The sequence below is a fragment of the Watersipora subatra genome, chromosome 1 (genome assembly GCF_963576615.1).
Source record: "Watersipora subatra chromosome 1, tzWatSuba1.1, whole genome shotgun sequence".
Classification (NCBI taxonomy): domain Eukaryota; kingdom Metazoa; phylum Bryozoa; class Gymnolaemata; order Cheilostomatida; family Watersiporidae; genus Watersipora; species Watersipora subatra.
Genome location: NC_088708.1, coordinates 19,321,306 through 19,346,693, shown reverse-complemented (window position 1 = coordinate 19,346,693; position 25,388 = coordinate 19,321,306). Strand labels below are relative to the sequence as shown.

Below are 25,388 nucleotides of genomic sequence, written 5' to 3'. Positions count from 1 at the left end.
ATGCCTGCTAGGATCATGCCTGCTAGGATCATGCCTGCTAGGATCATGCCTGCTAGGATCATGCCTGCTAGGATCATGCCTGCTAGGATCATGCCTGCTAGGATCATGTCTGCTAGGATCATGCCTGCCAGGATCATGCCTGCTAGGATCATGCCTGCTAGGATCATGCCTGCTAGGATCAGACGGGTAGTTGATGACCAAGTTGCGGGTTGTAAAAGGCGACCTTCAAAAATCTTTATGCATGCGAAAACGAGCGGTAACCAAAGTGAGTAAGGTAGCTTGAGATCCTAGCAGATTTTAACTCTGAAGTATAGATGAAATCTGTGGCCACACAGCATTTGAAGTGACATTTTCAAAGGTCCAAAGAAGCTTTTTATATTCCATTTCATTGATGTGTCACATAATGGAACGAAACTGTTGAAGAGAGTTTCGTTCCATATAATTGGCTGCTCATCCCTATAAGGTTGAGATTAGCAGGCGTCAGTTCAGCCCTAAACTGGCTCGCTAAACATAGCGGCTATTACCATTATAAATATTGCATTAACTCACTCGGATGAGGCCAACCTCTATAAACAATACTTATCTATTATCAGTGTCTAGATGAACATCCTCATCTTCCTATAAGCAGCCTGGTTTCGTGGTAAAAGCAGACGCATTGCAAAATATGAAAATATTTTTGCAATGTACAGCTTGGTTATACTTCAGCCATTGATTGTCCTGCTGAGCGACTCCAGCTGTGCACAAATACCAATGCCTTTTTGCTATACTTGAAAAACTTGATTATTTTACCAACATTTGCTTACTCAAAATATTTTTCTCCAGTGTGCCCAGCTTTTCTTCTAAATGCATTCCCCTGCATGATAACTTATAGTAAGTCCACAAAAATTTAAATTTGTTCATCTCAGGTTAAAATATAGATTTAAAAAGGCAGTTGGGAAGCCCAGACTAAGGTCTTATATCAAAGACAGGTCTAAATATTTAAAAAATACATGTATAAAAAATAAAAAAGTTTAAGGAACAAAAGATTGATTCAAAACAAAAGGAAATAAATTGAATCAAACATATTAAAGTTAGTGATGAATGACTCATGTTATTCATTTACAGTGCAACAAGCTAAAGATATCCACAGCGATGCTCATGTTGTTTATATGCGATGTCAAGAGAGAAAGGGAGTTATTTACTCTTGTCATAATGATGCTGTCTCTATATCGCAATAAGGCCCTAAAACCAGACCATGTTTAAAATGAAATCAGAAAGACATTTAAAAATTTTTCATAGAGATTATGAGACATGCCGTCGGACGTACAGTCTGCTATAAAACTGTTTCTCTAAGAATATACGACTTAAGCAAGCTTGTTTTGCTACTCAGCGACTCACAATGTTCATCTGGAAACGAATATATTATTAAAATAAGCGTGGTAAAGTGACAAAAACAGAGTTTTAGACAACCGCAGCAAAAATCTATAAAATAAATTATTTTATAATATATATTTGATAATAATTTTCCATATAATTATATAAATTGCTCGGCATCAATCACGCATCATATTTATAGCCATTAATTCTGGGCTCAAACAGCGCCGAGCTAGTTTTATCATAGACTATGAATATAATGCATACAATGATGAAAGGCTAAGAAGCAAATATAAATTATGAAGTTTGCATAGTCCCGGTCTCGGTATGGCATTGGCCGGCCTCAACGCCACCGCTCAATGAAACAACAAACAAAGCGCTTCAACTCTGTTCATTTCATTGAAAGCATTGTTATATGCGAAGAATTGATTACGCCGTGTATTGATTGGGTACTTCAGTCAAGGTGTAGCAGGCAGTAGCGAAACTTGGACTGTACTGAGTCTACAACAAACTCCATAAGTAGCGCAGGTAACTTACTCATCGCTCCGTCGTTAGACTATCTGATCAATGTTGATGATGCGAACATCAGCTAGGTAAACACGCGTGTTTAATGTCTAATGTATGTTCAATTTAGGATGTCAGCCGCTGATGCTGCAACTAATTCTCCTTCTTTCCTGAATACAGATGACCTCCAGAGACTTGGAAGTAAGTCGTTTGTACGTTAACATCTAAGTATCTAATGAATTTATCATTAAATTGAATGATAATATGAACAACAATGATCCTTCGAGAAGTAAGACAGCGGTGGTCAGAACTCTTGAGAATGTAATTTACTCAAATTAATAAACACAATTCCAGTTGAAGCAGGAGTAGAAAATAGACGGGTTTTGAAAACGTGATGCAGAGTCTAAGGATTATGAAGTAGGTAGCTAGGTCAATATCGGCATGAAAGAAACAGCGGAATGCTCAGGCACAGTGAAAGCGTCAACTATTAAATATTGGCATGGCGTAAGAGGTGTATACCTTAGTAACGGCTAACCATAAAGCATAAAAGTACACTTGGAGCTATATTTAACACAGAGAAAATGATTTCAATAAAAAGTGACAGCTTGTGCAATATCTGGCAGTCATCCATTCTAGTGTGAGCGAATGAGAGAGTGGAGCAATCTTGTCTCTATACAACTTCTATTTGTAGAAAATGGAATGATAATAATGATAGTGGGGATTTTCCTGCTAAGCATCCTCATTATATGTACCTTAGCTCTCATAGTCTGGTATACCTGCAAGGGGTAAGTACTAGGTGATATTTTAATACTTAAACAGAGTGTGTGTGTGTGTGTGTTCTCTGACTAATTGCTGCAGGTGTTTGGCAGGTGTTTGTGAGGCCTGGTTTTATTGATTTCAGGATACACAGTTAAATCTAAAATGCCGTGTACAGGGTCAAACCTTAGAAAAACAATCTACCACTTAGGGATTGACTGTATAGCTCAATCGGCGATGGTCCATATCTGTTGAAATTAATGCAAGTTTATATATATATATATACATGTTTACATACGGTTTATACATATACATGTTTTATGCTGTGATGGCAGTGAAACCCATGTGCGTGTCACTAAGCACCAAGCAGAGTCGGTTTCTATTTTGACATATAACTCAAAAAGGTTGTGAACTAAAATATTTACCACAAATGTTTTACTAGAGGACTCAAGGAGTCTTAAACGTAAAATGATTTTTTAGAAAGATATGGTGCGTTTTTTAGAAAAGCTAACAAAGCGGAGAAAAGATATGATGACAGATACCAAAATCCAAAGTTTGGTATTAAGATCACATCAGATCATCAAAGAAATCTTGGCAGCCAAAGAGGTTTCGCAGCATTCCACAGTCCAGAAGACTTGACGATCTCCTCTCCTACTAGCGCAACAAACAGCCCAAATTCTCAACTAACTGACATCAACAGTGGGGCGTCAACTAGCGCTGAGTTACCTGTAGATACCTTTCAAAGTTTTGAGCCTAAGCTTACATATATGTAATAAGAATACAGTAAAAGTAAACCGATTGAACCAGAAACCTTCAATCTATCTGTATATATTTGGATAATAAAAATAAGAGAAGACAATTGCTGCTATCTACAAATATCTAATAGAGCTGCTAAATAGATGGTACATCACTCTTTTTTGTCTTTCTCACATGCCATCGCAGAGAAATCTAGCAAATGATATTTGCTGTAAATCCAGTATTTTATTCATAGAAAAACATAATGCACATCAATGGAAACAATAGCTCAAATTCAAAAGAAAAATAAATATGACTAATTGATACAGTTCGCATCATAGAATGAGAATTTTGTATACTTGCACGCTGGTTCCATGAGGCACAGTGACTACCGACACATCCTGGTATTGTGATTGCATTTATATATAAGTGAGAACTTATAAAGACAAGCCTGAGACTAATCCATCAAGTCACAGACCAATAGATAACCTACAACTTACGCATGTACAACATAAACAAAAATGTTACTAATTAAAACAGGGACTGAAAACCTAAGCGACTCACTTGACTGGACCGCAGTAAATGCCTGCCCATTCCATAAACTGCACAAGGTCTTTAACGGGAACATTCCTCGTGTGTGCTTTTAGCCTCAAGTTCCTATCATCTGTGACGAGAACGACTTCACGATACAGACGTATTGCTTGATCTGTAAGTAAACCAGATGTACCAGAGGTAGAGGCTATAAAACTACAGAAGCATCAAATCTTCTGATGTCAAGAAAGGTTACTAGATTTATGTTATCAGGAGAATTACATATCATGGCATGAAAAAGTCCTGTGACCTTCAGAGGTCGAAACTTCATGAGAATTACACAGCTACTCGTCTGCAGAGAAACAGAAAACGCTATACAATCAAACCTCAACGTACATAATTACTAAATTTTATTTGCATGTTAAAATTAGAGTAAATATTCATACAAAAATAGACTCCATTTTGCATAACTTGGTCCACGCCTCCAAAACAACAATAAATACTTCAGGTAATTTTATAGATAGCATTAAGATTAATGCGTTATACAAAAATAATCAAATAATAAATGTAAAAACTAAATTATATATAAGCAACAAATCTGATATAGCCATAGATATAGTAAACCCTACTTACTATATTGAGTTTACTATACCTCTACCTGGGTTAACTATAATTATGGATATAGGCAATAAAAAAGAAGTCATTCTTTATCATTTTGCTTTACCATTGAAGACCAATGAATGGAGATGTAGCCTTGGCGATACAGATAATAAATGGGGTGGCAACTAAATAAAATAATATTGTTTATATATTTTTGTTTTTATTTATATAGAAGTGAAAATCCATTTAGGTCTCTGTGATTTGTTTCTGTGCAGTGTGTGCGCGTGAGTGTGCCCTATAGAAATCAACTTCCGGATAACAGAATAATCTGAAATTTTGCATGTTTATTTTTAATACTCCACCAGGTTTAAGGCCCAAAAAACCTTTGGGGCCACCACTTCTTACGAACATTTTTGTGAAGGGAAATGATGCTAAAAATAACCCTGGTATAATACGGGTTGCTGAGAATAGACAGAGAATATAATGATGCAAATATTCAATGAACAAGAAATAAATTTGGCAGAAATTGATCATATCTAAATATATTTTGTTTTATAAGTATATTAAAATATGAATTGTTAACGTGAATTTTCTGAATAGTTCTAATTAAAAAAACTGTGTCCTACTAATTTGGACAATTCTTGGCAAAATATGTACTTCTAATGCAATTTGCTTATAGAAAGTGGTACCAGACTTTTTAGCAAAAATAGCAAATTTTTAACTTAGCAAAATACCTAAAATTTTTGCCAGATACCGTAAAACCTCTAATTGAACGTTATGGGGCGCTATTTTTCAATCCTTCGTTTATAGTGGCGATCAATTGGAGGTGGCAGTCAAATAGAGGCTGGCGTTGCATTTGTCAAATGGCTTGTCAGAATTTTGGGATAATAAATTTAGCCCATATACTGGCGAAGCGAATGTCGCCTATATTTTGCCATCTTTTTCCGGAGGAGCATTATTAAACCTTTTGGATGCGATAAATCTGTTAATTTACCTCCAACTTGTCAATGATCTCTTAATAAATATGCAATAGAAGGAGTTACGAGCGTCGATCAATTGTAAGATCAGATTACCGCAATGGTGCTATCAAATAATATGCTATAAATTTTAAAATTTACAAGTTATATCACAATAATCTATCAAATGTTACAAATATATATATTCATGAACAAGTGACATAAACGAACCACACTTATAATACACGCAGAAACAAAAATTAACGTTTTTGAAACAAAAACATTTCCATTGTTTGCTCTACCATTTGCGCTCTGATTGTTGCGTTCGATGGAACAAACATCTTCTGGTTGTTCAATACCTTCCACAATATCTTCTGACTTCAACTCTTCTTCTGCACTGCTTCGACTAGCCGATATTACCATTGAAACAATCTTTTAGCGGAGCAAAAACTTTTTACGCGTTGCAAATTATGTGTTAAAATTTTTGCTCGTTAAGCACAACTTTCAGCCTAAAACTAGTCGTTCATATACCATAGTACATGAGAACTATTTTTTATATACCATTTCGGAGTATCAAGACCGCATTAAACAAGGAACTACTATTAGCCTCATACAGCTATTAACTATTTCCATGGTGTTGCTTTCAAAGTTTAAACAAAATAAATGGAAAGCCTTAGAGTTGGACGAGGGAATTAATTGTTATTGATATAAACAATTAATACGATTTTGTGAATCTTTTTTTATTTATCATTTGTATTATGGATTCATAAAGATCAAAGAATGTTAAAGTGACGGTCAAATAGAGGTGGCGTTCTAATAGAAACGGCGTTCAAATAGAGGTGGCGGTCAAATAGAGGGGGAGTTCAATTGAAGGTTTTACGAGATATAAAAGGGTAAAATGAGGTCCGAAATAGTAAAAAGGAAAATGGCAGAATGTTGTGATAAGTATTGGAAGTGGGTGATTCGTTTTGAAAAACATAATGCTATACTGAGAAATTATGGTACTATTGCAACAGTAAGCTGCATGTCGGATCATGCTACAAGTCAAAGCACCAAGAGAGTATGCCTAAAATAACAGTACTAAAAGAGTATGTCATAAGTCATAGTACAAGTAGAATGATACAAATCACAGTCCCATGAGAGTGTGCTAAAAGTCATATTGCTAGGAGTGTGCTCCAAGTAGTAAAACTATTAAAACCATGCTACAAGTCACAGTATGAGTAAAACATGCCACTAGTTGCAGCCCTAATAGAGCATGCAATAGATTACAATATGGGTAGCACATGCCAGAGGTCAGAGTATTAGTGGAATATGCTACAAATCACAGTAAGATGAGTGCATGAGCCATAACATTTACTGAGCATTGCACTATTGGGGTAAAAATTCTGGCAACTCACGTCTATCTTTAGGCATAAAATCCCTAGCATTATCTTGGCAGTAGTGCAAGCAGCAGGACAATATCTTATCATCATTACTACCCTGTAACAAAATTATTGTAAATGGAAGGTTAGACATTGAACGAGTGATATCAAGTGGTTAAAAAAACAGTTAATTCTTAGGAATTTCTCTTCGTCACGATAAAATATAAAAATTAAATCTTCAACAATTCGACTGATAGACAATGTAAAGGTAACATTGTAAACCAAAAGATATTTCAGCTTTGAAGAGGTCATTGTATGTATAAACAAACAAACAAACATAAGGCGATGAGCAAGCAAGTGATGATAACTCTTCAAAATGCAGACTCATGTTGATAAAGTGTGGCTCGAGTTAATTTTCATACTAGTTTTAGGGTGAAGTTTTCAAATGGGAAAAGTGAAATAGCACAATGCCAAGTCATACCTGCAAATATGAGGGAGGAAAAAAGACAAGATAAAAAAGGAGATAAGGAAAAAGAGAGGAAGGGAGACGAGGAGAACAAGAAGAGAAAATAATGGAATGAAAAAGAAAAATAAAAAGATAGAAAGAGACGCAAATAGAGGCATGCGAAAAAAGTACTAAATTATTGTACGTCTGCTTGAGCAAGTTAGACCTACCAGTTGGTCCGTTTCTTCTGTCCTGAAAGCGATAGAGGGCAACTCTGTGCCGGTCACAGTAACAGCTTTTAGCCGTCTGTTTCTGCGTTCGAACTCGCTTTCAAGAAAGTCGACAGCTTTCACAGCTTCCCTCTTTACAATATCTGGATGACTAAACCTAGGGTTCTCCTCTCCAGGCTTGGTATTTGAGATCCCATCCAACTCATTAATCACTGTAAGATGCAAAGGACAAAAAGGAGAGCAGAGTAAAAAGGAGCAAGTCTAAATTTCTGCCATGGGGGTTGTCTATACCCTCACTAGGTTTAATAACAGTGAATCAAAGGAACTCACCAACAAGAGGGACAATCACAGTGAACTTTTGAGATGTAATGAGAGCCTTCATCTGGGATGGATATTCAATAAAACAATTGGTGTCAGGAACGATGAATATAGGGCGAATTTCCAATTGTATCACACCATGCATCTCGCTATCTAAGACTGCCTGCAATTGCAATGAGAACTCATGAAATATGTATACGCAGACAATAGTTATATAGTGATTCTGCTTATAGATGTAAATGGGATAAAAGTGTACTGGTACGTCACCAGGTCTTTGAGTTCAATCACAACACTGATTCAGTGGCTTCCTTTTTTCTGATCATAATCTGTATTACATATATGGACCTGTCTGGCTATTCAGAATAAAACAGCTGATGAGCCACCCTCATCTTTCCCAAACACGATTGGTTATTCAATGAGATTACTGACCAATAAATCAGATAAAACATCTCCAGACCTTACATTTTTATTTTTTTATTCCTGACAAATCTTTCTACCATTAGCACTGTTTCTCATAACAAAGATTATATACTGATAAAACAAGTGTTTTAGAGATTCAAACCATTTTTTTAAAAATCACAGCGGAAAACCTAATAAATAAAAGGTGGTTGGGTCGCACACTTAAAGTGACCTTCAGTAAACTGCTCAACTTGTCAAGCTTAATCTAAATAGAGCTCAACTGAGCCAGAATTGTCAAGTGGGTGATTACTAATATTCAGGAATTGGCAGAAGGATGTGCCAGGAGCTGAAATATAATCAGAGTAGTTCAGTAATACAAGCATACAATACAACAGTGGTACACACAATACCACAGTACTACGTACAACACCACAGTACTACATACAACACCACAGTAATACATACAACGCCACTGTTCTACATACAACACCACAGTAGTACATACAACACCACAGTAGTACACACAATACTACAGTATTACATACAATGCATCAATACTTCATTCAACACTACAGTACTACAGTACTACATTCAACCCACGGGACTACATTCAACACCACAGTACTGTTAACTAATCCAGGAGCAAACCTGGTGTAATCTTTGCTGTTTTTCTTGCTTAGCAAGCTGCTTTCGGAGACGGTGCTTAGTCTTCCTCAACTCACTTGTAGTGCCCACGCTATCAGGCTCGCTGTCACTGCTGATATCAGAACTAGACAGCTCATCCTCCTCGTCAAATGACTACATAGAGAAGCGACAAGGTGACTAGAGAACTAGAGACTATCTAAAGACAAATGTTAGTTTAGCCAAAAGAATAACACAGGAAATAAGGGTGCAATCATTAATTGTCTATTAACAGCAAATCCAACGGCTCAACAAGAGTGTCATGTTATGGATTCATTAAAAGATACAGATTGCAACAGTCTTAAACTTGAAATGTTTCAAGTATGAAGGTAGCCATTATTTGTGCAATTATTACTGCCATTAAAATAAGGACATCATCAGCAACACGATACGCTGAGTGATATCTGCTATAATATGTTCATATTATAGTATAATATTATATATTGTAGCTATATTATTTTTATATTATAGCTACAATATATTATATTTATAACATATTTATATTATAGCTATAATATATTATATATTATAGCTATAATATATTATAGTTATAATATATAATATATTTGTAGCCTGTGCTAAGCTCTCGCCATTTTTATGATATTACATCATCATCGTTCAGGTTGGTAAAATTGAACAATCTATGCAAGCGTAGTTACAGTAAAACAAATACAAAGCTATACAATGTAAGGGATGCGAGTGTTCATAGAATACCACCTCGTTACTCAAAAAGAACCTCCTACCTGAGTATTCTCAGTAACTTTTTGAACTGTTTTCTCTGAAAGACTGGGAGGGTCGACCAGTGACTTGTATTTGGAGTCACGTGTATCGAAGTCTAACATGGGAGGCTCAATACCGCAGAGGTAGTCAGCGAATGTTATCAACTTTTGCACTCTGTGACACATGGCAGCAATGTCCTGTAACCAGCAGGCAATTAAGGACTAAGAATTTCAGGATGAGTATACCATGAAACATGAATATTTCAGGACGAGTATACAATAAAGATGAGAAGACGAGTATACAATAAAGACGAGAGGACGAGTATACCATGAAGACGAGAGGATGGGTATACCATGCAGACGAGAGGACGAGTATACCATGAAGACGAGAGGACGAGTATACCATGAAGACGAGAGGACGAGTATACCATGAAGACGAGAGGACGAGTATACCGTGAAGACGAGAGAACGAGTATACCATGAAGACGAGAGGACGGGTATACCATGAAGACGAGAGGACGGGCAGACCGTGCAGACGAGAGGACGAGTATACCATGAAGACGAGAGGACGAGTATACCATGAAGACGAGAGGACGAGTATACCATGAAGAAGAGAGGACGAGTATACCATGAAGACGAGAGGACGAGTATACCATGAAGACGAGAGGACGAGTATACCATGAAGACGAGAGGACGAGTATACCATGAAGACGAGAGGACGAGTATACCATGAAGACGAGAGGACGAGTATACCGTGAAGACGAGAGGACGAGTATACCAGGAAGACGAGAGGACGAGTATACCGTGAAGACGAGAGGACGAGTATACCGTGAAGACGAGAGGACGAGTATACCGTGAAGACGAGAGGACGAGTATACCGTGAAGACGAGAGGACGAGTATACCATGAAGACGAGAGGACGAGTATACCATGAAGACGAGAGGACGAGTATACCGTGAAGACGAGAGGACGAGTATACCGTGAAGACGAGAGGACGAGTATACCGTGAAGACGAGAGGACGAGTATACCGTGAAGACGAGAGGACGAGTATACCATGAAACATGAATATTTGAGAACTGAAATTGATACGTTCAATGTGTTACAATCGTCAACAAACAAGAAATACGACCAGCAATTGCAATGATCAGAGGAATCAAAGGAGTTGCTAAATGCTTCACAGGTATGTAGGAAAACCAATTCAAATTTAGCCAAATCTCAACATACGATCATCTATACATAAAAGATCATCATAAAGAAATATAAAATATTTTTGAAATTCGATATAAAGTTTGAAGGTTGACTTGCAACAAAATTTAGATTATCGTTATTTGGTATCAAAAGGTTCACCATATCTTACTCTGCTGTGTTGTAGGTGCAACATATGTAGAAATGTGATTACAAGCTCTTAAAAGCTCAAAAATGAACAGTTAATCGCATCTATCATGAAAACGCCGTAGGTTGGAATCCATCCAAAACCGCTCAATTGGATGTAGTTGAACCCGATGTGCTTCTGTTTACACTTTCATGCAAACTCATTCGTCGAAATATTTTCCCAAATATACTTCACGCATTCGATAAAACTATGTCTATTGCCCTTACATATCTATTTCATCATCATTGTAATGCAGTCACTTTGAGCACTAATCTCAAAACCTAGCCTAAAATTTAGTTTAATTTTTTAACCTTAGCTCGAAGGAGTGCATATCATCCTCTAATAACTATGAGGAACCTGTTGGTCACCTGTGATAGGCGAAAAATGCTGCAGAAACTGTTCGCGCCATTTGGCAGGAAGTATGGGTCACATGATCAGATTACGACTAGATGATTAGACCAAGCTGAAACGAAACTGAAAAGTAGCGAGTATTTATATTTGGTAAGGGTTTTCCGGTAGAACCTGAAGTCTTTGTTATAAACTAGTGCTACGAGATGTTTTATACTGAGCCTTGTATTAGCTTTTCAATTCACATGATAACATCACGTGTCAAAACAATAACCACGTCAAGTTGAGTACGTCTTTGAAATAAAAGGATTCCAACCTACGATGTTTTCGTGATGACTGCGAATTGAATTACATATAATACCTTATTATTTTACGTATTGTTTTCAATTTTTTCTAGTATTCTCACTTTTACTTTTGAAACTGTGATGTCATATGTCTGGAAACTAGTTTGTGACCTGAGGCAAATATGTATATAAGGTTGACTTGCAACAAAATTCGCATTACAGTTATTTGGCATCAAAAGGTTCACCATGTCTTACTCTGCTGTGTTGTAAGTGCAAAATATGTGGAAATGTGATTACAAGCTCTTAAAAGCCCAAAAACGAACAGTTAACTGTTCGTTTAAAACGAGATGTTTTAAACGAACAGTTAACTGTTCGTTTTTGAGCTTTTAAGAGCTTGTAATCACATTTCCACACAATGTCGAGCGTACACTTCCATGTACTCATCTCCTAGGTAAAATAGCAATAAAAACCATATTAAATTAGTTTCAAAACACAACTTACACTTTGCCATTTAGTTTTATGCTTAGTTACGCATAATGTATCTATATATATATTTCTAAGTGTTGGTGTGTGCGTCCTGCTATATATATAGCGCACATTGATTATTTTACCGATGCGGCCACACATTACGATGTCTCTGTTAAGTAATATTTTTGTAAGGTTCAATTACTATATTTGGGTCAAGGCCAATTCTTCCCACGTGAACAATTACATTGTCTCCGTGGGAAGAGTCTCTGTAGAGTAGGAGTGTCTCTGTATTCAAAGTTTTGATGGATAGCTTCTGGTGGCACAGTAACCTTTGTTATACACACACACACACACACTTCTATGCAAGAATTGGTATTATTAATTCTACATACCGAACTTTTCGGACTATTAGCCGCTACTTTTTTCTGACGATTTGAGCCATGCGGCTTATATAAGGGTGCGACTATTCTGTGGCTTTTTCTTTCATTGCTAGGGCGCATTAACCAGAATCTCCGGTTAGCGTACCTCTAGCGGTGAAAGAAAATACGAAACAATGCCTAACAGTACTGTTCTGTTAGGCACTAGGTTAAAAAGTGTCGGTTAATATGAAACAGTGCCGTTAGGCACTGTTCTGTTTTAAACCGGAAAGTTGCTGCAGTGTTAAAAAGCACCGTCCTGAGTTCTGCGACCTATACAAAGGTGCGGCCTATGTATTGTTTTATTATCGTTTTTTTGGAAAATAAAGCAGATGTGACTTATATAGGGGTGTGGTTAATGGTCTGAAAAGTACGGTATTCAAGATTTTTATTCTGTTTTCTCAGTTCGTATTAATTGTATCATTACCGTAGCAAAACCGACTTAATTTAGCTATTACTCGCTAATTATTTCACATTTAGGCCTACATTTAAACCTTTTTATAGTCGTTTTATTTTTTTAACCTGCACGAAACATTTTTCTCATGATATGAGGAAATATGAGTTTAAAACTTGTTTGACAAAGTTTGAAAACATTTCCAGTTGTTTTTTATTTTCTATTAAATTATTTCAACTAACAATTTGCTCATAATATGTAGTTTAAAAGTTAGAATGGCAAACATTGTTATATGTTAAATACAAATCAATTTTCTGATCAAAGACTTTTTTATTACCTGCAGTAGCACAGCTATCTATTTGTAAACGTGAGTGTCTGTCCGTTTGTTTAGTTATAGCGATAAAGTTTTAGTAATGAAAACTCCACTTTGCAGATGATTTGATCTCAGAACTTCCGGCTCTGGAGGCGCAAGCATATCCATTAGACTACGCGCTCAACTAAGCATGATGATCAATAATAGTGAAGATATTCATTACATCTGTTGTGGTGTGATGTAGCATCACATATGATGAGCTGGCCAGCTGGCAACCAGCTGGCCTCATGGACTCACTAGGTGAATGCCCAGCACTGCACGGGTAATAAAATAGCTTACAAACAGTTGGCAGGTAATGTAGTGTAAGGTAATGTAGTAAGGTAATGTTTATAAACGTGTTTCATTACCCATGCAACGCAGGGCATTCATCTAGTGTGTTTATAAAATATACAATCACTAGAAATATTTATCAATGTTTTTAGGCTCTGAAATGAACTAAACAAAAATGAATGTATTTTTACACACATACTGGCTCCATTATACATAGCAAATATCGAAACAATTTAACTTCATATGTTGTCAATTGATTGCACCTAATAATTGATGTAAGCTGCAAGCAAGTCAGTCAACGAGTACATTTGCTACTCTGGAATGCTACTAGGACTTCACTGAGTCAACAGAGCATGATACTTGATACATGATACTTGATACATGATACTTGATACATGATACTTGATACATGATACTTGATACATGATACTTGATACATGATACTTGACCAACATAATGGAAGGAATTAATAGAGCACAAAACCTGGTCTGTGCAGGAGTCCGTCCTAATAAAGACATCATCATTGGAGAGATTCATAAGTGGTAGGAAACCCCTGAGCTGTAGCTCTTCCGGCAGGGATAACCAAGTATTTTCACTGGAAGTGTCGGGGTCAACATCCTCATTCATATAAAAGGGTATACTGGTGCCTTGGATTCTAGTGAGGCAATTGGAGAGCTTGGCTATGGACAACCACGGGTCCAGAACTGGTCTGCCATGTATTAAACAGGAAATGACATTAAGGTTTTTATGATGGAATAGGTAGTCATGCTTTATGACGGGTGATGCCATTTAACCAACAATCACTAATAACATAATGAACTGTCAGCCTATCACAGTTTGACTTGAACTAATGTGAACCAGGAAATATACACTAGTCAGTAGACTGCATCAAAAATATCACTTAACAGCTTGACTGACAGCGTGACAGAACTTCCATGCTGTTAGCCATCTTGAAAGGATCGATAAAACCATTTTGTAGAGGGTTTGCATGGGCTGATTAGATGCTATAATGATAATCTATGTACATATCTAGTGCGCAATCTTTAGGTTACTTCTCAAAGTACACTTGTAGGTGCTCAACTTTCACGGAAATTACTAACTAGCATTAAATCAACAACGAGTCAACTCAATGATCAATGCTTATATCTGCCCGTGAGAGCACTATTCTCCATCAAATGCTGCCAGCTACATGACTAGAACTCAGACAGCCATCTCACTCAACGGAACTTTCTATTGGTTATGTAGGTTTGAATGCTAAACAAATTTAACAATAGAGTAGTAAACACAATACCATAACTAGCGCTGAAACCCTTTACAACCTGATTGATAACCACTTGTTCTACCAACTGTGCCACCCCAACACTACACTAGTATTACTGAACTGTACTGCTACTGAACTATACTGTAGTATTACTGAAATGTACTGTAGTACTCCTGAACTGTACTAATACTGAACTATACTGTAGTATTACTGAAATGTACTGTAGTACTACTGAACTGCACTAATACTGAACTATACTGTAGTATTACTGAACTATACCGTAGTATTACTGAACTATACCGTAGTATTACTGAACTATACCGTAGTATTACTGAACTATACCGTAGTATTACTGAACTATACTGTAGTATTACTGAACTATACTGTAGTATTACTAAACTATACTGTAGTATTAATGAACTATACTGCAGTATTAATGAACTGTAATGTACTCTACAGGATGAAAATATTCGTTGGTTATAAAAATTCGCGATTTTGCGAACAGTCAATTCCGCGATTTATTAAATTCCGTGAATAATTAGTTCTATTTTTAACCACAAGGGAGAATAACTACTGCATCAAATTAAAAACTAGCTGCTAGGCTAATTTTTAATATAAATACTAAACGTAGTTGAGTTCCAAAACATTTTTAAAATCATTGCCTGGGCTTTGAGCTAACACCATTGCCAATGCATCACATTTCTTTACAAAATCATTCAAGGTTGTCGCAAGATATGCAGAATGGCGTCAATTGCAAACATAGCCGCTAGGCAGAAGTACTAAACGTAGCCGAGTTCCAAAACCTCTTTAAAATCATCCCCGGGCTTCGAGTTTTATTGCCATTGCATCAAACTTTACAAAATTATTCAAGGTTTTCACAAGTTATTCGGCATGGCTTCGTCATCGCAAAAAAATCTCTCCTAGTCTTTTTACATTGAAATCAACTCCATCAATCTCTAATACCGAAGTTGAGGACCATCGTGATTCTGATCTGGACATTATGGTATGTATTTGATTTGCAATGCAGATACGTTTTTCCATAATTAACTGCATTAGTTAAATCTTTTGTTTAAAAACTGATCGCTTTCATTAAATACTTCAGCTATTGTTTTTGTACTTCCTTAACACTTGTTAATATTTTTTTCTTTTTTGTGTTTACTGCAGATTGAGAACGAAACAACCTACTCCGATTACGAAAACTAGAGACAATTAGTAATATTCATCAAGGCAGGAATATTGGCAGAAGCAACCAGTCAACTTAGACCCCTTCATCGACAACAACTCCTTGATATCGCTGCGGCAAAAATGATTAAATTATATATTTTATTTCATGCATAGATATATTATAATTTATTACAAACTTTATTACAAATAAAATTTTACAAACGTTGAATGGAGTAAATATAAACAGTTTAGTCTATATGGCAGTTGTCTGGAGCAATAAAATTAAACTGATACTCAAGATAAGTGAATACTAGCGTGTAATGGTGCTCTCTAGTGGTGCACTAGTTATTTTGGTAATAGCAGCTCTATATCGCTGCCACTGTCCTGGGTAGATGTTAAAGGCGATTCTCTTGCTACTACATGGCTGGTAAGGAAGTTATCATCAGAACTCTTCTCGTGGCTTACTATTGCAAAGTTCTGCCGGTTGGCCAAAGATTTGTGCTCGTAAAGGCGTTTTTGTTCCTTATTTTAAAACAGATATATTCTCCTCGTAAGTAGCTGCGGTCACTTCTACCTCAGTTTCCAGACCTCCCTGAATGATTGGTGATCTTCTAAGAATGACATATACCACCTTTGCAGTCATTGTGCTTGCGTATATGATGAAAAATCTCTCTCACACTAAAACAAATAATGAAGTGGTAGGGATGGGAAAAATAAATATTGCGTTTTACCGAGGAACCAAAGTAAAATTCAACTAATTTAGTAAATGGTTTTGAAAAACTCATTACTTACCACAAATTGTTGGTACATCAAAGGCCTCCAAATCTATGAATATTCGTAAAAACCTCTGAATGCAGCAAAAAATTTATAGCTTAGCACGATCCACCCGTAGTTGTAAGCAAAGTAAAAAAGGAAACACGCAATACGTGCATGCATAGGGTTAACTCTATTGGTAGACGTAATAGAGTTAACTCTTCATAGAGAGTGGCAGTTTTCAGCCGCGAATAAATTAATCCGCGAATATGCATGAAATGACAATTTTCGCGAAATATAACTCCGCGAATAAATTCATCCTGTAGGGTAATATTACTGAACTATACTGTAGTATTACTGAACTGTACTGTAGTATTACTGAACTGTAGTATTACTGAACTATACTGTAGTATTACTGAACTATACTGTAGTGTTACTGAACTATACTGTAGTATTCCTGAACTGTACTGTAGTATTACTGAACTATACTGTAGTGTTACTGAACTATACTGTAGTATTAATGAACTATACTGTAGTGTTAATGAACTATACTGTAGTATTACTGAACTATACTGCATTCTTTCAAAATGTCTTCACTAATTTGTATCTGTACATAATCAGTCCACACGGCAGTTACTTGTTTTTTATTTTAAACAGGCAACCAATGAAACAAAATAATAAGTATGATATTGGTGTGGCCTTGTTGGAGAGCAAGACACAAGAACTTGCGCATGAAAACTTGTAATGACAGCACCGATACAACAGCCTCCGTAAAACCAATTAAATTGTACGTTATTCAGGTCTCATCACATAGCTCTATAAAAGATAGCAACATTTTTATGATTTATCCAAATTACGCGAAGGTATTCTGGTGCCATACTGAGAAATGAACTGTATTTCACCAACTGGTTGACAATTTTAAGCGGCATTGATCAAAGAACAACTATTTCCAACTTCGGAAGGCATAAAACAAAAATCGCCCACAAAGGGTTCTATTTAGTATTTAATGTAAAACATTACCAAGATGTCTGTTCAGTTTGAGACTTATGAAAGAGACTACATAACTAGCCCATTCTGCAGCCACATTATGCTATAATGCGCCATCTATCAGACAATACATGAGTTGTATACATGCAATTATGGGTAAAAAAACTAGAATGCACATGTACATTACCCAAGAGAGGGATCTCTAGGGCATGGCGGTGGATTCCATAGGTGAGGGTGACAAGTCATCCAATCAGTGACAAGCTTAACAACAGGAAGTAGCTGCATGAGATCTGACGATGCGAGTACACTGATGCTCAGAGATGACTGTGACTCAAGAAGAACAGTACATCTCTGTGTAACTATAGTAGACATGTCAAGCAACAGAAGGACTGCCTGCTCCTGCGTATACGTCCTACACTTTTCCGTCTCAAGCGCAGCAGAATCGGCTAAAATTGTTAGTATTGTTACTTAACAAGATAAACTCACGGCATGGCGCATGTTGAGCGATTATGCCGCCCATCGACTATCTGGACGATAAAACTCAAGACAAAGGTATCTAAAGAAAGCCACAGACCTTGCAGTCCTGCATGGTAGACAGAGAACATGCCTATGGCAAACATTTGGATGAGTTTGGTTAGGTCAAGCAGTGGAAGTGGAGAATGTGAGAGTAAAGCATCAAGGTAGTAGAGAACCTGCGATGAAGTTTCCGGAAACTTCTCCATCCTGGAAAAGTACATAAAGACCAACAACGACATACAGTTCAAATTGTAACTTTCATAAGTGCAGCGTGGCTAAAGCAGAGTTACTATTAAAATGTATAGGTGCTAGAAAGGACCACAACAATAGACAAATAGACCACAACAACACAGAACAGGCGGGGGGGGGGGGGAATATGGCTTACCCAACTTTGGAGTAAATCATTCCTTGACACGAAAGAAACATTGTCATAAGATTCTTGTACACCTAAAAGGAGACATTGTATTAGTCCTACTAGTGTGTGGTGAACACAGCTGTATAATCAATTTGATCGTCTAGATATATATCTATATAAATATCAGTGTCCGCCTGTCCAGTTATAGCGATAAAGTTGTAGGAACAAAAAATGCGCTTTGTACTGGATTTGAATTTGCTACCTCCAACACTGGAGGCATTGAGCTTACCCATGAGGCTACACATCCAATTGATCAAAGCTATTAATAATAGTGATGATATTCATTACATTAGTTAAAATACGTATAACGACGTTGCATCACACATAATGACTACTAGCTGGCCTCACTAGGTTAATAAAACAGTTATAAACAGCTGCATGCAATGTAGTGTAAAGGTAATGTAGTGTAAAGGTAATGTAGTATAAAGGTAATGTAGTGTAAAGGTAATGTAGTATAAAGGTAATGTAGAATAAATGTAATGTAGTGTAAAGGTAATGTAGTGTAAAGGTAATGTAGTATAAAGGTAATGTAGTGTAAAGGTAATATAGTATAAAGGTAATGTGGTGTAAAGGTAATGTAGTGTAAAGGTAATGTAGTATAAAGGTAATGTAGTATAAAGGTAATGTAGTGTAAAGGTCATGTAGTATAAAGGTTATGTAATATAAAGGTAATGTAGTGTAAAGGTAATGTAGTATAAAGGTAATGTAGTGTAAAGGTAATGTAGTGTAAAGGTAATGTAAAGGTAATGTAGTATAAAGGTAATGTAGTGTAAAGGTAATGTAGTGTAAAGGTAATGTAGAATAAATGTAATGTAGTGTAAAGGTAATGTAGTATAAAGGTAATGTAGTGTAAAGGTAATGTAATGTAAAGGTAATGTAGTGTAAAGGTAATGTAGTGTAAAGGTAATGTCGTGTAAAGGTAATGTAGTATAAAGGTAATGTAGTGTAAAGGTCATGTAGTATAAAGGTTATGTAATATAAAGGTAATGTAGTGTAAAGGTAATGTAGTATAAAGGTAATGTAGTGTAAAGGTAATGTAGTATAAAGGTAATGTAGTGTAAAGGTAATGTAGTATAAAGGTAATGTAGTGGAAAGGTCATGTAGTATAAAGGTTATGTAATATAAAGGTAATGTAGTGTAAAGGTAATGTAGTGTAAAGGTAATGTAGTATAAAGGTAATGTAGTATAAAGGTAATGTAGTGTAAAGGTAATGTAGTGTAAAGGTTATGTAATATAAAGGTAATGTAGTGTAAAGGTAATGTAGTATAAAGGTAATGTAGTGTAAAGGTAATGTAGTGTAAAGGTAATGTAGTATAAAGGTAATGTCGTGTAAAGGTAATGTAGTATAAAGGTAATGTAGTGTAAAGGTCATGTAGTATAAAGGTAATGTAAAGGTAATGTAGTGTAAAGGTAATGTAGTATAAAGGTAATGTGTTGTAAAGGTAATGTAGTGTAAAGGTAATGTAGTGTAAAGGTAATGTAGTGTAAAGGTAATGTAGTGTAAAGGTAATGCAATGTAAAGGTAATGTAGTGTAAAGGTAATGTAGTGTAAAGGTAATGTAGTGTAAAGGTAATGTAGTGTAAATGTAATGTAGTGTAAAGGTAATGTAGTGTAAAGGTAATGTAGTGTAAAGGTAATGTAGTGTAAAGGTAATGTAGTATAAAGGTAATGTGGTGTAAAGGTAATGTAGTGTAAAGGTAATGTAAAGGTAATGTAGTATAAAGGTAATGTAGTGTAAAGGTAATGTAGTGTAAAGGTAATGTAGAATAAATGTAATGTAGTGTAAAGGTAATGTAGTATAAAGGTAATGTAGTGTAAAGGTAATGTAATGTAAAGGTAATGTAGTGTAAAGGTAATGTAGTGTAAAGGTAATGTAAAGGTAATGTAGTGTAAAGGTAATGTAGTGTAAAGGTAATGTAGTGTAAAGGTAATGTAGTATAAAGGTAATGTAGTGTAAAGGTAATGTAGTGTAAAGGTAATGTAGTGTAAAGGTAATGTAGAATAAATGTAATGTAGTGTAAAGGTAATGTAGTATAAAGGTAATGTAGTGTAAAGGTAATGTAATGTAAAGGTAATGTAGTGTAAAGGTAATGTAGTGTAAAGGTAATGTAAAGGTAATGTAGTGTAAAGGTAATGTAGTGTAAAGGTAATGTAGTGTAAAGGTAATGTAGTGTAAAGGTAATGTAGTATAAAGGTAATGTGGTGTAAAGGTAATGTAGTGTAAAGGTAATGTAAAGGTAATGTAGTATAAAGGTAATGCAATGTAAAGGTAATGTAGTGTAAAGGTAATGTAGTGTAAAGGTAATGTAGTGTAAAGGTAATGTAGTGTAAAGGTAATGTAAATGTAATGTAGTATAAAGGTAATGCAATGTAAAGGTAATGTAGTGTAAAGGTAATGTAGTGTAAAGGTAATGTAGTGTAAAGGTAATGTAGTGTAAAGGTAAGGTAGTGTAAAGGTAATGTAGTGTAAAGGTAATGTAGTGTAAAGGTAATGTAGTGTAAAGGTAATGTAGTGTAAAGGTAATGTAGTGTAAAGGTAATGTAGTATAAAGGTAATGTGTTGTAAAGGTAATGTAGTGTAAAGGTAATGTAGTGTAAAGGTAATATAGTGTAAAGGTAATGTATTGTAAAGGTAATGTAGTGTAAAGGTAATGTAGTGTAAAGGTAATGTGGTGTAAAGGTAATGTGGTGTAAAGGTAATGTAGTGTAAAAGTAATGTAGTGCAAAAGTAATGTAGTGTAAAGGTAATGCAGCAGATAAGGTAATGTAGGTAATATCATGTTATAGGCTGTTTTTATTACCTGTGCAATGCAGGGCATTCAGCTAGTCTCTTATAAAACTGATGCATACGACTACTGCATACTTCCCATGAAAGACACCTGCTTATGGCAGTCAATGTGACATCTACCAGTTTTTATTCACACCTCATTGCAAGGCATTTTACGAGGGTTCTCAATATCTTCCTCGGCATCCACATGATCAGTAAACGTAGAGCCATCAACAGGAGAATACCAATGTTCAATGCGCTTGTGAGAGGTAGAGAGGGATGACCGTTGGCGTGAGATCCTGGCCTTCTTGCGTCGCTCTGCTTCCACCCTTGTGGCCGTGTACTAAAAATAAAGACATGTAACTTTTAAAAAGCCAAGTGTGTGGGGCAGGTATGCAAAGTGGTGGATACTGTTTGACCCTTCATACATTAGTTAAAGGTTGACTTGCAACAAACTTCACATTACAGTTATTAGGTATCAAAAGATTCACCATGTCTTACTCTGTTGTGTTGTAGGTGCAAAATATGTGGAAATGTGATTACACACTCTTAAAAGCTCAAAAACGAACAGTCAATCACAGCCATCACGAAAACGCCCTAGATCATATGTGCCATGTTAAATTGCGCTGGTACTTTTGTGTGTCGTAATATGTGTCTTGGACTATATAAATTGCAAAAAATGCTAGCATTGTCCTCGCTAACGATTTGTTTAGCCAATAAAAAACGTTTCGTCGACGATTCCGGTGTGCATGCACAGTTTTGACAGTTCTGTGATTTCGATCAAATTCAACGAAAAAAATCGTTACGTGTGGCTGTACCTTTACGCTGTGTATTGATATGCAAGCATAATGAATGGAGAAAATTGTGGAGGTAACCAGGCTTGTCATTAATTTTGAGGACAATAGATTCATATTACAGTTTATCTATTACTATATTCATTACTAGAAATCTATAACCGCAGCTTCACCTGATATCAACAGCATTACCAGTTACATTCAATATTCGTCCAGTTGAATTAAAAATAATACTTCTGGTACCAGCGGAATAGTTGTAGCACCTCATTGAGTATTTCATATTTCTCTGCTAATCACCGCAAACAAATAGGAAAACATTTATACTTTTCACTACATGATATGCCATTTTTGCATTCCTTCATTAATCCACTCAGGCCCAATATGGTTTATGTATGATCTTTGCATTCCTTCATTAATCGACTCAGGCCCACTGATTAATCCACTCAGGCCCACTTATTAATCCACTCAGGCCCACTCATTAATCCACTCAGGCCCAATCAATCCACTCAGGCCCAATAGGGTTTATGTATGAAATCTGACTATGAATGACTTGATTCTAATTTTAATTATTAGCGTAGAGACATCGGTGATAAATGAGTGATGGCGCTGACAAAGCAAATCAATATCAACACCTATTTGCAAAAGACAGCCATGTTAGTTTGTAATGTCAGCGTTAGAGCTGAACCGATGAATTATTTACAATCATTTTGTAAAATTCCATGATCTACTGTTGCTGTGATGTGAAGTTAGCTTTGTGTAGTCCCGGCTTCACAGGTTAGACAATGCAGTGCAAATCCTCGCAATGTCCTGGTTTGATTGGTAAGTGAAAGGTTTTACCTTTTTAATAATATCATTATATATTCCGTGTAATGTTTCCTTGGCTGACAGAAATGCGTTGCTCGCCGTTATACTCCTCATGTAATAAAAGACTGTGTCTAGCCGTCTTTTCTAAAAGTATACCACAATAATAATAACCACAATAATGAACGCACTGCATCATTGACTGATACCAAATAAACTGAATAAACGGGTGAGCATTCAAATGAAAGGTAGAGAAGGAAACTCCAAATAAACTCACAGCATAGAGAGCTATTATAGCCAGCTGGTTATATGGTCGACCATTCTTAGGTGCTACATGTGATGCTTGCAGATAGTACCTTCAATATATGTAGGTTTTAGGTATAACTAGGAGAGCAATATAAAATAGCGTTAAAAGACAACTATGTTATTGTACAGAGCACTTGGAGAGTATTTTGTATGTACAAAAAAGATGATACATTTAGTGCAGAACACTAATCATTAAATTTCCATGAGAGGATGAAAAGTAGACGATGTGAATATGAGTCAGCGAGTCAAAGAACGCTCCACCAACATACTTCGGTCGCTCAACAGAGGTTGGTGAAAAAATTACATAGAAGAATCACTGCAGCATGTGGGCAGATTCACAACGCTCAATAGTTTTTGTTACTCTCATCACTCGTAGAAAGAACAATAATTATTTTTGAAAAACATGAACATGAATTATATCTTTTAATATCAGTTTTTTTCTCGACGATTAGCATGAGCTCAACATGAGCTTTAACACTAAAACTGTTACGCTACTAATACTTGGTTGCCGTATATCCTTGCATATAAGCTGATCTCGCATATAAGGCGACCCTGAAAATGGTAATATGTCGTAAGCACCTATAAAAAAATCATTGTTATGTTTAACTTTTGTTAATGATGATAAAAGTTTATCTACTGTCGCGCTAGCAGTACTGATAATGTAAATAAACCGATAATATAGTACTGATAATATAAATAATGTAGTTGTTTGTGACGAGCATAAACAGAGAAACGATCACGTGTATGAACAATCAATCACAAACTGTTAGTGCTATCATAGCGTACTGTTATCAACCAAGCCCTGCTTTATCCGTGTGCACGCTCTTATCATGAGAATAAAATTCGCACAGAAAAACAGCAAAATGCGCCGGTATTATCACATTTTTTCAAAGAACTTTCACATGGTAAAATAAAAAATAACTACATAACAGACTACCAGCTGCACGCTTAGCATGGTTCGAGTTGTAGTTGTTCAAATTAAATTAGCATGTCATTTCATTTGAATGCGATCAGAGTTATACCCGTATAAACTGACCCTTAGTTTGGTAACTTATCTTGGAGCTCAATGATTGTGTGCCCTAGCAAAAATACGAAGATGAGATAATCACCTGCGTGCCCTGCCATAATCAAGGACAAGAGGCTGAGTATTTTGTGTGCGGTATCTGGCGATGTCACCGAGACAAATGAGTATCCTTTGAGACATGATCAAAGCTAACTTGACCATCTTGTTGACAGACAGTGATCTCTGTGGTGTCGTATGATTGGACAGGTCGAAGTGACAGGACCTCTGAAGCTTGAGTAGGAGAGACTCATAATTAGAGTCCGCCTGCAGCAAATATAACCGTGTTATTTTTTAGGCTACAAATTTTAGCAAATTGTGATACGAAAGTGTAAAACGAATGCTACCACAAAAATTATTTGTAGAAGTGTAAAATATTTTCATAAATTACGGATAGTGTAAAATAATGGAAACTTACGATCACCTCGATTTTCATCAATATAGCCAGAAAGCAAAGATGAGTACATTACAGATCTGAGCAGATATTCTCTCTTGATGTTTATGAAATTAATGGCCATTATAGACTTATATTGTCTCAGCACAAACCTCATCCAGAATTGCATTAATTTGGTTTCTTATCTCATCCGAATCGTTGCCTTCCTCGGTGCCTGATCTAAGTTGATCCCTAAGGTTCTCCAACAGCTGGTGATAAACAGCTTTCCATAACTTCTGATCTATATTACGCTGAATGGAGTAGTCTAGATCCAGCAGTAACACCTGCTCCAATTTTTCTCGCACCGCCCCCCTACAGTGAAGCCATACATAACAGACTACGAGATCCATGAGTAAAACTATAAACATTTAGCTAGATGCATAACAACAACACATGAGTCGTAGACAACACATGAGTCGTAGACAACACATGAGTCGTAGACAACACATGCCTCATAGACAACCCATGCCTCATAGCCAACGCATGAGTCAGAGCCAACGCATGAGTCAGAGCCAACGCATGAGTCAGAGCCAACGCATGAGCCATAGACAACGCATGAGCCATAGACAACGCATGAGCCATAGACAACGCATGAGCCATAGACAACGCATGAGCCA

General features: G+C 36.2%; 2 protein-coding genes across 3 annotated transcripts in view; one reads left to right on the top strand and one right to left on the bottom strand.

Annotated features, from left to right (window-relative positions):
• Positions 1-1,814: 1,814 nt before the first annotated feature.
• On the top strand, positions 1,815-3,386 carry LOC137395497 (uncharacterized). 2 transcript variants are annotated; one of them, XM_068082235.1, is made up of 4 exons: positions 1,815-1,881; positions 1,988-2,058; positions 2,549-2,642; positions 3,116-3,386. In XM_068082235.1, the coding sequence occupies exons 2-4, from the start codon at positions 1,989-1,991 to the stop codon at positions 3,384-3,386; spliced, it is 435 nt and encodes a 144-aa protein (XP_067938336.1). In that variant the 5' UTR covers positions 1,815-1,881; position 1,988. The 2 variants fall into 2 exon arrangements, with proteins under 2 accessions (XP_067938336.1, XP_067938335.1); XM_068082234.1 differs by lacking the exon at positions 1,815-1,881 and having other exon boundaries at positions 1,919-2,058.
• A 507-nt stretch (positions 3,387-3,893) lies between these two features.
• LOC137395276 (telomerase-binding protein EST1A-like) overlaps positions 3,894-25,388 on the bottom strand; it is a 28,077-nt gene continuing 6,582 nt past the window's right edge. The window contains exons 5-19 of the mRNA XM_068082152.1: positions 24,885-25,083; positions 24,388-24,605; positions 23,250-23,328; positions 23,009-23,119; positions 21,535-21,720; positions 18,580-18,641; positions 18,227-18,401; positions 17,866-18,104; positions 13,997-14,222; positions 9,613-9,786; positions 8,837-8,986; positions 7,802-7,952; positions 7,472-7,683; positions 6,833-6,914; positions 3,894-4,054 (exon numbers count right to left, since the gene is read on the bottom strand). Of these exons, the coding sequence (XP_067938253.1) occupies positions 3,909-4,054; positions 6,833-6,914; positions 7,472-7,683; positions 7,802-7,952; positions 8,837-8,986; positions 9,613-9,786; positions 13,997-14,222; positions 17,866-18,104; positions 18,227-18,401; positions 18,580-18,641; positions 21,535-21,720; positions 23,009-23,119; positions 23,250-23,328; positions 24,388-24,605; positions 24,885-25,083 (2,410 nt within the window). The 3' untranslated portion in view covers positions 3,894-3,908. The remainder of the gene's footprint in view (positions 4,055-6,832; positions 6,915-7,471; positions 7,684-7,801; positions 7,953-8,836; positions 8,987-9,612; positions 9,787-13,996; positions 14,223-17,865; positions 18,105-18,226; positions 18,402-18,579; positions 18,642-21,534; positions 21,721-23,008; positions 23,120-23,249; positions 23,329-24,387; positions 24,606-24,884; positions 25,084-25,388) is intronic.

Excerpts from the sequence above, each read along its gene's own strand:
- LOC137395497 (XM_068082234.1), top strand. The coding sequence starts at position 1,971 with ATGTATGTTCAATTTAGGATGTCAGCCGCTGATGCTGCAACTAATTCT. Across the intron at positions 2,059-2,548 it reads TGACCTCCAGAGACTTGGAA|AAAATGGAATGATAATAATG; the intron begins GTAAGTCGTTTG and ends TTCTATTTGTAG. Across the intron at positions 2,643-3,115 it reads GTCTGGTATACCTGCAAGGG|AAAAGCTAACAAAGCGGAGA; the intron begins GTAAGTACTAGG and ends TGCGTTTTTTAG.